Genomic DNA, 13,544 nt, shown 5'->3' on the forward strand with positions numbered 1-13,544 from the left:
CTTTTTCAACCTTAATGATTCTGTGATTCTAAGATGTGGATTCTGGTTTTCTCAGAAATTAATAGCTCTTCAGTGTGCGCTAGTAACTGCATTTTATTTCTTACAGACTAATTTTAAGTATCTTGGCAAATTTCTAGTTGCACTGACTTGATATAATAGGATATTTTTAACCTCTTGATTGGTAAGAGGCATTCACATGTATAATTTACCAATCTTGCCTAGTGTTTTTCAGACCCAATTCTCCAGTTCAGTATGTATTATGTTGGCCTACATGGTGTGCCGTTAACTAAGCAGATACATTAAAAACTGAGAGCAAGACTTTCAGAGTTCTGGTCTAGCTCTTTCAATCTGAATACTCAACAGGTAAACTAATAACACAAAATATTTAACTCATCTTTTATTGGGAAAAGAATCATTACCAGAGAAACTATAGAAGAAATTCAACCAATATTAATCGTCAGCTAGCTTTCAGTCGTTATCACGTTTGGGATTTCTTTCGTTTATTTTTTTTTTTCCCCCTCTCTGTGGCAGAGTGGCTCTGTTTTACTGCTAACTGGTCCTTCTGGAAGTGGAAAGACTGCAACTATACAAATATTAGCAAAAGATCTTGGTGTTCAGGTGCAAGAATGGACCAATCCAGTACCTTTAGACTTTACAAAAGAAGACTTAAGAAATATGTTTGACCAGGGTAAGTATTTTGGTTTTTTTTTCTTTCCTTCTTTTTACTTTTGAGACTCTTGTATTCTGTATTTTTTATTCTTTTTGGTGTGTCACATATGAAGTCAGATTCACATCCACGTAAGTCAAATCCTTAGCGTTTAATAAGAATCTTTCTTTTGTTTTTTTATCAAAAGGGATTTAATTTTTTTACAGTGTTTACTCCAAAATAATTTGCAATTCAAAACAGTATAGAGAGCAATGTAGTAGCCTGGATATCATTTGAGCTGATTAAGTAAAAAGAGGTAAGTCTGTCTTCTTCTGGGCCCTCAATTGAATTCTACCCTTTAAAAATGCTGTTGTATTTGTCCTGTGTTTGCCAAAGGGCTTGACTGCTGGTGTTCAATGGATACTGTCAGAAAATAGCATGGATGGGTATTAGTTCTTGTGGGTATTTATCTTCTACTTGGTATAATATAGGATACATACTTTTAATTAGTTTTCTTTTTCAGACTCAAATTTTCATACGTTTCCGAGTCAGGCCCAAGCAGCTCTCTTTCAAGATTTTCTATTAAGAGCAAATAAGTATAACAAACTTCAGATGCTTGGGGAGTCCTCAGAAAATGATAAAAAGCTTATTCTTATTGAAGTAAGTGAAAACTTGTGAAATCTTGTTTTGAAAACAATACCTTTTGTTATAATATTGACATGCTAACTAGCTTCAGCTTGTGGATTGGTGTTGCCAAAAATTAGTCTGCTTTACTGCAGATGAGTTTGTTCGTACTTTTTTTGAGTCTACAGCAGTCTAGAGCCAAGTTTTACCTGCAGTTAAATTATATAAGCTAGTAGTCAGGCAGAAATTAGAGACTAGTTTTTGATACGCCATTACTTATTTCTGTACACAAAGTAAATCAAAACAATATTGAAAAGTCATACCCATTTTTCTGTGTGATTAGCTTTCTAGAAATATATGTGTGTATAAACAGGAAGAGGAGGGGAAGAACCCACTATTCATGTTACTTAAGGATACAGGAGACTGTAGAAGATACATGAGCATTAACAGAGTCAGAAAGTACTTGAAACTTAGCATTCCTTGGTCTTAATGCGGAGGGTGTTATTTAGGGCAGGTACGTGAACTCTGAGGGTTTGTAAGCCATAATGGGAGGTAGAGGAAAAGACTTTATTTTTACTTATTCAGGAGTGTGTTTCAATAGCATTTCTGAGCTTTTAATCTTTTTCTGAGAGGAATTTAGTAAATCAAGTTGCCTGTAAACTTTCAAGGAAAAGAGCAGATTAGACAAACATTCTAGCTGAGTACTGTGATGTACAGCAGAATTTAGGAGGCATAGTTTTCTGTGACTTCTCTTCATAAAGTCACTTTCTTGTGTAGGTGCAAGTAGTATATCCTGCCCTTTTCTGCAGTGGACCTGCTACCTTGAGTGTTTATTCTCTGAGTAAATTCTGTCTAGCAGGCAATGTTATCACCCAAGGCTGTTTCTTAGGAAACAAGGACAGAAGGAAAATGGGGGTTTTTTTAGATATTGTTTTCTGTAATGAAAGAAAGAATGCTATGCTTTGGTTGTTTTCTTCCTTTGGTTTTTTTTCCTCCTGGTTATCTTCAGTGCTAGCCGCATTCAAATTTAGTTGAAAGCAAGCTAACTAGGAAGAAAAAATGTGGAGCAACATACTGTGCCATAACAGTCAATCTGTGGGAGAGAATATTCACATCTGAATATAATGACAGCAGTAATTTGTTTTGAACAGGACATACCTAACCAATTCTATCGAGACCCAAGTAGTCTACATGAAATTCTCAGGTCAGTTGCAAATAAGTTTTTAATGATTAGCTTTAGCCACTGGCAGTAAACTGGAGTTTGATTCTTGTCATACTTGCTTGTTTTTCAACGTAGGAGATTTGTTCGTACAAGTAGATGTCCCCTTATATTTATAATCTCGGATAACTTCAGTGGAGACAACAACCAGAGGTTACTATTCCCAACAGAAATTCTAGAGGAGTTATGTATATGCAATATTAGGTAAGATCTTTTATCTCATTAAAACTTGATTGAAATAAATGAGAAGTCAAAAACTAATTATTTTTTTTTAAATGAAATTCAACAGTTTCAAGCCTGTTGCACCAACAAATATGATGAAAGTTCTTAATCGAATAGCTGCAACAGAAGCTAGTATGGTAAGTTGTGAACTGATAACTTCTGTGCAGTGCTAAGACCAAAAGATTTCAGACTTTTATATCTGAAATATGTTATTTATATTTATTACTGTATTTGTTTGATCTTTGATAGCAGCCCCTCACATCCCCCCAAAAAATCCCACCAATACCTTCCAGTAAAAAACAAGAAAAAAATTTTGAACGATGGTTTGTTTTTAATTAGTTCCGCTTGATCCTCAGTCTGAGTCTTCAAAGTTATTTCTGAAAATTCTTTTGCCTATTACAGAAACTATATCTATGAAACAAGTAATAGGAATAGAAGTAATTTTCATTGTATCCAGCAAGGCCCAGAAAGGTCAGGAACCTAAATCCTGTATTATTCCTGAACTGTTTTGATTACAACCTTGCAACCTTTTAGTGACACATTGCGAAGAATTATGTGCATTATTCTCTTTAATACTGCTATTTAGAATGTGGCAATGTGCTTAAATGGATTAAATGTTTTAAAGTTAGCAGTATGACACGATTTGAGCACATGGTGGATGCTGACGTAGTCTGTTTATGGTGTGTGTCAGAGGTGGGTCCTCACAGCCAGAATAATATTAAAATAATCCTTTTCCTATTTTTTCTTATTACTTTGACTGTTGCTTTTCCTTGTAGAACAGAGAAAAAAATTACGCTCTTGACAAAACTTCTCTGGAGTTGCTTTGCAGAGGTTGTTCAGGTGATATAAGAAGTGCAATAAACAGTCTTCAATTTTCTTCTATGAAAAGTAAGTACCTAGGATTTGTTAATTGAATGATGTGACCATTTCTGCTGTAGAGGTATTCTGTTCACTGTTGCAGCAACAGCTGGGTGAGGTGTGCAAAACATTTTTGACATGCTGTTCTGGAGCAGGAATAAAAGGCACAAAGTTGTGGGTTGTTGGTTTGTTTTTTTTTTTTAAGCTGAAAACTTTCCATTTTATGACTGTTATATGTAGTCCTAAAACTGCGTAACATCTCCTACATATGTGTTGATGTAATTTAATAAAATGCCCTCTTTTCTTCTTTATATCTTTTGCTATTGATGTGTGTTTGCTGTTGAAACTTTTATGATGCAACCTTAATTTGAAAGGGATATTTTCAATGCTTGGTTCTTACATTTCTCCATGTCCTTACCTCTACCCTTAAAGCGTTTCTGAAACAGCCCATTGACTTTGTATACAGCATTTCTGTATTGATTGATTTTGCTTTGGAGTTCCTGCAGCTGTTGGTAAATTGAAAAGCTGTGAGGTGGCATGGGTTACTATGAAGTTATGGTATGTATTATAATAACTTTGAAGTTCAGTGTTTAGTGTTTTAGTAGTCTTCAAAGTACTGGTTGGACAGTGCTCAAATCAGTCTTAGTTTGGGATAATTTTATATGTTACAACATTGAAAGAAAACAGGAGACTTACTGTCATGTCTTTTATAAGCATTAGAAGTCAATAATTCTTAAGAAACAAATGTATTCAAGTTATATAATGCGTCTATTTTTAAAAGCAGTACTCTGGCATTTGTAGTTTATGCTAAGAACCATTAGATGGTGCCAGCATTTACATTCAACCTAGAAATAAGGAAGTGAATTCAACAGTTGTTTTCTGCTGTGTGTTGTAAAGGTAGCACTGATCTTGTTTTTACTGATTTTTCTCTCCCATCCACCTTGCAAATAGAAAATGGGCTCATAGAATACAGGATTACACATAGTTTCAAGTCCTTGTTGTAAGAGGGAGTGTTGTACTTTGAGTTTTAGAGTATATTGGAATTAGCTGTGTTTGTTAAATAACATGAGGGAGAGAGTCAGGTTTCTAGGTTTAACTTGCAAATGTGGAAACTAAATTCTTCTTATGCTGTCTTCTAGTATAGTAAGTTTGTATTGTTCTGTGTTAATCAGAAAAATAAAAAAATTCCTCGCAGTGAGGAAAGTGGTTTTCCATTTTGATGATAATGCCACCAAGTTAATAAATAGTAGGTTGATGATACCTGAGCAAAGTTTGCAGTAGCTCACTGCATACATACTCTAGAAAATCGAAATAGTCTTAAAATGACCAGTTTGTGCAATTTTTAATAAATTACATTGCAAATGTAAAAACATGAGAGTTATAAAGAGAACTTGGGAGAGAACAAAGGCATAGGGCTTGACGGCTTCTGTACATGCCATCTCAGAATCATGTACTCAAGTCATACCAACCTGAACATTCTCTTCTTGCATTTTTTCTTAACAGATTGAGAAGAGCTGCCTTCATGTTGAATAGAAATTTTTTAGTTGTTCAGGTATTTCAGTAAGGTAAATGATGGCAGCCAATGATATTTTGTAAATTTTGGAGACATCTCAATTCCTTGTTGATCTCCTGAGAATGCAGTATCAGGTTTTATACATGTAATTTCTTTCTTCACTTGTGTATGTGTGTAAACATAAGTGATACATTCACTTTGGTAATATTAGTGGGTAAAATGGACCCATGGTAATTGTGGGAGAAGAGGAAGGTAAATACTTAAAAGATAAATTCTCTTAGTTTGATAAAGAACATTCACCTGCCACTAAATCAAATTGTGGGTGAAAATGTTTAAGTTAGGTTAGAAGAAAGGTTTTATTCCTTGGCGCACAAAACACTGTGGAAATTAGTAGGCTGTTGGAAGAAACACCTAAATGAAAGGTTTTCTTTGCTGCCTTATGTTTCAGTGAGGATATCATACAGATAATGCAAACAGAAGAAAAATTGATAAATGAACAGAATGTAACTGAAATACCATTTACATATGTTTGCACTTGTACTTTATAAAGAAGACATTTTTAAGAAAGGCAAGTTGGGGATGCATCAGAACTAGAATGAATAAACGAGAACACTAGCTTTTTTAAGAGATGGATATTTGCTATTAAAGAAAGTACTTGGCACCTTAGCTGTAGCTTAAGAGACAGAAGTGGAATGAAGCATGCTAGTTTAGGTGACTGGGTTGCCTTCCTAATAAATGAGTTTTATTTTAGTGCCCCTATTTATATAACCTTTTCTGTTTGTGTTTTTTTTTTTTTTAATTTGTTTAGAACATTAGCAGTAGCAATACAATAGAAAATTTTTTATATTCATGTACTTTTTCCTGATTGTATTTTTGCTTTTATTGATAGACTGCTCATTGGAGAAGGAGTTTTGGTCAAGGAAGAAAAGGAGCTCCACACTAAAATGTGAAGCAGCAGCAGTATCTAAAGTAAGAAAGGAAAGTAAATCTGATACTTCAGAAGACCAGGAGATACAAGCTATTGGTGGCAAAGATGCTTCCATCTTTCTTTTCCATGCTCTGGGGAAAATAATTTACTGCAAAAGTAAGAAAACTTTGACTTACTCTTCCTTGCAATGGGTAAAGCATGTCAACCGCTAATAGCAAGATTTGCTAAAGTAAGGCTTAGGGTGAGTTCTAATTCACATGTCTCGTCATTAATAAGCGTATAAAAACAGTAATAAAAGTTTGTGGTAACTGCAATTGCAGCTATCTTTATGTATTAGGTAAATAAATATTTCATTAAGATGTACTACATGTTTGTAAAAAAATTACATAACTCTAGTTGCATTAGGTCCATGTGTTGCAGTGCACACAAAGCTAAATAGATAGCCACCACATTTGTTACTCTGTACAAAAGCAAATTATGCTTTTGTGCGGAATTATACATTGTTGTACAGTTACGTTCTGTCCTTGTTTGTAGTCCTAAAGGTTACAGTATAGCCCTGCAGCCTCATAGCTACTGCTTCCCTTAATTTTGTATCTGCTGTCTTTTCATCTCAACTCTCTGTTTCCCTTTAACAGACATATGTGCTCTCTCCTTTCTGACCTGAAAACTTCTTCCACTCCTCTGTCATACCCTGTCTCCTTTTCCAAATTACTTTTTACCTTACTACTACTGAAAGTTCTGCTTTTTATACACCCAGATTCTGTAAATATACAGAACCTTTCTGCTCCCTGTGTGTGGTTACAATACTGGTTTTTTTTACATTTAAAAACTATAATTCATAAGCATTTGGTATTTATTAAACTAGAACTATCTGCACTCAGCTAAATTAGGATCCATAATGCCATTGGCTGTAATAATTCACAATATAATTTCCCAAATCAACTGAGGAGAAATAGTGAAATGAGGGAATATGAGAATAATTAGATGAAATTTGTTACATAAAGTTTAATTAACTAATTATATGTTGTTGACTATATAATATTGACTGTACAATTAAATACTTATGCCTGCGTCAAGAGCTTTCTAGGACCTGAAAATGGTGTAATCTAGTTGCTGGTAGAGTTGACAGTTGCTAAAATGATGCTCAATATATGTGAAAACTACTATTCATGCAGTTATACATCTCCGTTCTTTCTCCTCTCTAATTTTTATTCTAATTTTGAATATTTAATCTGAAATTTAGGTTTTTTTCTTCTGGCTTTTTTGATTATATGCAGAAACGTAACAAAGTTTCTGATACTAAAAAAACTAAAGATTTTAAAATCCTTTGTAGGAGAACCAGTGTCAGAATTTCCTCAGCTGCCTGCTCACTTATCAGAATACCGTCGAGACACCTTGCTTATTCAGCCTGAGGTACATCTGCAATGACTGCTTGATTCTAGTTTGGTTTGAAAAAAAACAAAACAAACTCTTAAGTGATTGATGCAAATTCTCAGGCACAATGGTTTTGTCACTGATCTTAATATATGTGTATTCAGTCTGTCTTAAGTTATAGGGTAATCTGTAAGGCACCTCTGGAGGCTAACTTCAAAGGTAGATTAAGTTCCCAGGCTCTTGATCTGTTGAGTTCTGAGTATCTCCAGGGATAAAGATGCTCTCACCTCACTAATCGACTTGTGAAGGTGGACTTTGCCTTGCTGCAGCCTCTCATCCTTTCGCTGTGCATTGCTAAGAGGAGTCCAAGTTCACCTTTCTGTTACCACCGATTAAGACAGCTGAAGACAGCAATGGCTTCTGTCCCTCCAACCCCACCGTTAGCCTTCTCTGGGAGCAAACCAGCCTCCCTTTTGTAGATACGTGTCACTTTGTAGATCATGTGTGCCAGCTACCTAACCATCTAAATGTATTGTAACTTTTATAGGATGCTTTTCCTTATACACTGTGTAAAACTTTTATTTTTAATTATTTTTTTTTCCCTAATAGGATATTGTGGAAAAATCGCATATGTCTGGAAGCATGTTTAATTTATACCTTCACCAGAACTTTGTAGACTTTTTTTCTGATATCGATGATGTAGTGAGAGCTAGTGAATATTTGAGCACTGCTGATGTCCTTTGTAGTAATTGGAGTGTAAGTGTCATCTTTTTATATATGAATACTTTTTTGAATACTCTGACATTGAGCTTCTAGACTTTTCTCTAAGTGTTTATGAATGGTTACTGCAAGCTTACAGTGTATGTGGCAGTGAATTGTTAATGAATGCTAAAGTACATCAACTGTAGAAGATGTGCAGGTCCAACTTTTTGTCCAATTTCTGTTAAGTATTTTATTATAGGGTTATAGTGTTTGTAAAATATTCTATAAAGTATTTTTAAGTAGAACAAATTTATGCTACAAATGTGTTCAAGTCTATATGCCTTTTTCCTGAAGTAATTGAGCTAGCTTTTTCATTCAGCTGCTTTGAGTAAAAGTTTCACAGTAATCTAAACATATTCTGGGTCTGTCATGTCACTGCAACCACAGAGTGTGCTTTTGTTCAAATGACACACAGTGTATAGAGACCTTGGATTCACATAATGCCTGATTTCTGTCTTAGACACGGCTTGTGATGGAAAAATATAGCGCATCTGTGGCTACCCGAGGAGTGATACATTCAAATACATCCAGAGCCTTTGCCCACCACCAAGGAGGAATGGGGTTCCGACCTTTACATAAACCCCAGTGGTTCTTCATCAATAAAAAGGTAATTTTTTTTTTGTCAGGTGTGACAATTGAGTAGTATAGATGAGATTTGCTCACAGTGCTAAATGTGTCAAATGTCCTATTTTGATATAAGATACTTCGAAAAAGCGCTTGCTCAGAGTTACATTTGTATTATTCCTTCAATGGAAGAATAAGTTGGATGCCTCTGACAAAGTCTGATTCCTGTGTCCAAGTTGGCATACTGCTGGGAAAGTCTTAATCCTAAGTTAATGGAGGCACAATTACTGTTGAAATACTGTCGAGTATTCCTGAAAGTAAGCTTCAGTTTTTGTGCGATTTGAATCACATTAAGCTGTTGTGCAAGTTTAACAAATTACTGCTGTTACATTTCTCAGAAATAGCTTGTTTGTGAGATATCGAAGCTCTTGGCAATTTTTTATATTTGAACTAATACTTCTCTTGCTGTACCTGGCAAAAAATACTGGCCTAGATGGGTGGGGAATTCTATAATGAAGGGAGAAATATTTTCTGGAAATTCTAATGCCCAGCCCAAGGCAAAAATGAAGGAATTTACCATTTTTAGGATCTGCATAAGTTAACTCTAACTACTTATCTTTTTTTCTGGTCTCAATTTTCACTAGCTTGTGTGTAGTCATCTAGCAGGCAATAAGGAAGTCTGTCTTTTATGGTACAGAATATCTACATTAATAATGATTTACTAGGGTTTTTTTTTACTTCTGTTTGTTTTTCCCTCAACCCTTACAGTATCAAGAAAACTGCCTTGCTGCAAAATCTCTGTTTTCAAGCTTTTGTTTACCACCTGAGTGTCTTCAGACAGAGCTATTGCCTTATCTTGCTATGTTAGCAAATCCGATGAGAAACCAGGGTAAGATGGGTGTAACTCTTGAGCTTGGACTCTTTTTTTGTAATTAATGCATACGGAAAAAAATTTGTAATCCAAAATGTCAATACTATCTGTGCTTTTGCCTCATTAAAAAAATGTATTTTGTAAATATATTTTGCTAATGTGGTAAACAGTTTGGAAAAAAACCCCACATACATGTGTGCACAGTGTTTTGGTATCCAAAATATTGCAAATATATACAGGAATACTTGACCAAACTAATGAATTATTTATTTTGCAGTATGTTTAATTGTACATGCATTATGATCTACTCAATATGACACTGGTGATTCTTTATTCTTAGCTCAGATTGCTTTTATCCAAGACGTTGGGAGGCTACCGCTGAAAAGACATTTTGGGAGGTAAAGTTGACTTCTGTCTTTTCTTAAAGAAAGTAAAACTTTTTTTCTTTCTTAATATATTGAAGAAAAGAACCCTTTCATAGAGAAGCATCTTCAATTTACATCTATGAGGTGACATTTTCCCTCACTTGTAGCATTGTAATTTTATATTTTGCTTGTTAAAACTTTTTCCAGTTCAAGTCTATTTATCAATACAACGTTAATAGCAACATTTTTACTATAGTCTGGCTTTTAATCTTTGTTTAGCTTTCTTTTGCATTGTATCAAGTATTAGCTCTGTCCTAGATGTATCTATGTTTCTCCACTGTATGATGTGAATCAAATATTTCTTTTACAATCAAAAACATTTATGTGAAAATAAAACTGAATTGATGCAAAGAGTGTAGTGCACTTTGCCTATTGTTTAGCATGACATAAACATTAATCTGGAATTTTGGTAGAACATTCTGTGTTCACGTGTGTTAGAGGTGCAAGAAAGAAAATATAATGGGGAATTATTTCCTTTCAAGCAGTTGTATGCCTATGGAACTACAAAATATTTTAAGGAGTACTTCCTCTGAAATTAGATGGCAGCACTGGTTTTTATTTTATGGAATTTTTGCCTATCGGGCTACAAAAAAACAGTCTTTGTTTAGAATGCCTTTTTTAAAAATAAAACTATAGCTACAGAAGTTCCTCTGTCTTAGATGCTAAATACTGAAAAAATACTTTTTATTTCAACTGCAAGACTGTAGAGCTGTATTTACAGATTGTGTAGTGAGCATGGGGTGATGTGGCATGACGTGCTATAATGTGACTCTAGTGAACCTTCTGAATCGTAGGCATTGTTTATACTAGTAAAGCCTCAGTTACGTTTCTCTAACTTTGATAGCTCTGAAATTTAAAAAGAGTGTTAATTATGGTGGTCTGTTTCTCATAAAGGATTGAGATCATAGCTGGAATGAGACTAACTCTCTAATCTCTTAACCAAGAGAGTTTGTTATGGCATCCAGCAAAGCATCTCATATTTATCACTGTGATACTCCTGTCCAAGTTTAATGATGAAATACTGGCCTGCAAGGTAAAGGCCAAGAACAAGAATTACCCAAGAACAACCCCGTTCCCCAACAGTTGTATTAAAAGCCATTTTTGTTGCTAGTCAGGAAGAAAGGAAAGTGTCCTTAATGGGTATACTCCTTTGCAGTCTCCCTCATCTAAGCCAAAATGTTTCTAACTTTACATGTTAATTGTAGACTTTCTTATACCGTTAATTTTGTCTGCAGCATACCTTTAAATATTGATAAACATTTTGTATCTGCATTAAATAAGTTGGGTGTGTGTCATTTAGAGCTTTATCTGCGGGGTACCTTTCTCCTGAAAACATGGTAATCCTTTTTCATTTGCTCACTATTTTGGAAAGGAAGTATAGAAAAATGTAGGTATTTTAGTAAGCATTTGCTTCCTTCAGGAATCCTAATTGGAAATAATTTGTTTTGTGTTATTAAACAGTCCTTAAAATAACTTACATGCAGCTGCTTCAATGGAAATAAGAAAATTTTATTTTCTGTTATTTCTTAATGGAATGGGAATGGTACTATAGTAAGAAAGCTGGCACTGAGGAGAGTGCATGGTATTTGATCAGCTGGAATTGGTGTCAGGATGAGTTTTTGTCACTAACTGCGTAAGTTGTTATTATTCTCATGTAAAGTGGGAAAAATAATAAAGGAACATTGGTAACATACTGATACAGTGATGCTAGAAAGATTGAGAAGTCCAAATAGTAAAAGAAATTATAAATACAATAAAAGAAAAAAAATTGAGTAAAGAAATCTTTTTCTATTTACCTGTTTCAAGTTAAATTGCTTCCTGTCATAAAAGACTTTGGTTTTGCTTGGAAAGGGTCTGATGTACCATGGGTTGTTGGCAGTAAGTTAATTGTTACCAGTTCATGTGTGTGAGGAAAGCTCAGCAAAACCACTGTCACCATAAGGAAGAAACTTCAAGCAGTGGTGGGTATTGGGGAGTGATGGAGCACGAACATTGTCTGGTATTTTGCTGTGGCTGTGGTCTGAGGCTACGTAGCGCAGTCCTTTGCCCGAGAGGAACTCCTGTGTCTTCTGTAGGCTGTCACGTAAGCTGTGCTGCGTTGAGTTCTGGGCAGAAGAATCTATACCTGGAAGATGTGTGCAGAGCTGTAAAAATGTAATACTGAAGGTAGTGATATAAGCACAGAATGTGTATAGCTTGAATTAACTGTGATTGATGGAGGGTGTCACTACCAGAAAATGTGAAAGCTGTTAAGCACCAGTGAAGAAGGGTGACCTGGGTGGTACACGGGCAGTCTTTTCTATTGCAGTTTCTGTGTGAGAGAGCAGGAGATTTTTGTGTGTGTGGTAACTTACTGTTGCAATGGTAATTTTACAGGTTAAAGCTTGAAACGCTTACTGACAAAGATCCTGGGATACCAGACTTATTTCTTAGCTCTGAGGGGGACGGTGCCAATGTGCATGCTGTGGAGACGGCTGTACAGATGGAGAAAAACAGAACGAGTGAGAATGAGTCGGATGCATTCCCTCTCTCTTCTAGCCAGTGCAGTGGAAGCGAACTGCCTTGCAGTCAGCCTCAGCCTGTTGCAGCTCAAGCAATCATGGAGGAAGATGAATTAAAAATAGAGGAATATGATAGTGACTGAGTACAACAAAATACCGGACACTGACTTGCCCGAATAGATTAATACGCTAAAAGGTCTTTGCTAAAGAGAGTATGGTCTGCTCAAAAGTACTGCTTTAGCTACTTTGGTGGGCTAGGAGGCCAAGACTAAACATGCCATGTCAACATCGAGACAGCGGTCCTTGGCTTCCTCTTAAGTTTGCAGGATCAGACCTGAGCTGAATACTAAATTACAAGCTATTCCTTGCCTTTCCTGAGCCATGAAATAATCTGTATTGATAAAAAGAGAATAATAAATGACTGAAATTAGTTTGAGACTGTAGATAAGCAGTGTCACTCTTAAGTTATTTTTTTTTTTTACACATTTTAATTTACTTTGCAGTTGTACAGTATGTTTCCTGAGTACGCATTTGGTAAGTTGTCAGCATTTGAAGGTTTTATTAAAATTCATACCTTCAAAAAAATTGCTGTTTGGAAGCTTGGCCCTTCTGAGAGAAGAGACTGAAGTGTACATGTAAAAAGTTTGATATCCCATACTGATGATGTAAATAAAACTCCTGCTGTATTAATACTGTTTTGTACTCTGACACAGATTTTTGTGTGTTTTCAAGTTGAACTTGTGTTACACAACAGGTTATTTTGGATTCCTTTTTGAAAGACATTTTCTTAACTTATGGAGGGGAAAATATAACAATCAAGCATAAGTCCTTCTCATCCTTCGTATTCTGTAGGAAGTTAATGGTGTAGTGTGCAGTTTTTGTCCTTAAATTGCAGCTATGCTGGGGGGAAGAATAATCCTGGGTTTGGTGACTGACACGTGGGAAGCACGTTGTGGCTGTCTGAACAGTCTGTTCAGTACTTCAGTGTTTCTCTGCAACTGGGATTGGCCCATGCAAATCAATCTGTTAACACTGCT

General features: G+C 35.3%; 1 protein-coding gene across 1 annotated transcript; it reads left to right on the top strand.

Annotated features, from left to right (window-relative positions):
* Nucleotides 1–531: 531 nt before the first annotated feature.
* On the top strand, nucleotides 532–12,789 carry RAD17 (RAD17 homolog (S. pombe); the record flags this gene model as incomplete). The annotated part of the gene is made up of 13 exons (XM_010284510.1): nucleotides 532–688; nucleotides 1,170–1,306; nucleotides 2,422–2,474; nucleotides 2,568–2,693; nucleotides 2,779–2,848; nucleotides 3,488–3,599; nucleotides 5,972–6,166; nucleotides 7,344–7,423; nucleotides 7,994–8,140; nucleotides 8,607–8,753; nucleotides 9,479–9,599; nucleotides 9,922–9,979; nucleotides 12,383–12,789. Coding segments are annotated over 13 exons (1,671 nt in total), but the record flags the coding sequence as incomplete, so codon positions are not given.
* Between the last annotated feature and the right edge of the window lie 755 nt (nucleotides 12,790–13,544).

This window comes from Phaethon lepturus, unplaced genomic scaffold (genome assembly GCF_000687285.1).
Source record: "Phaethon lepturus isolate BGI_N335 unplaced genomic scaffold, ASM68728v1 scaffold12843, whole genome shotgun sequence".
Lineage (NCBI taxonomy): Eukaryota > Metazoa > Chordata > Aves > Phaethontiformes > Phaethontidae > Phaethon > Phaethon lepturus.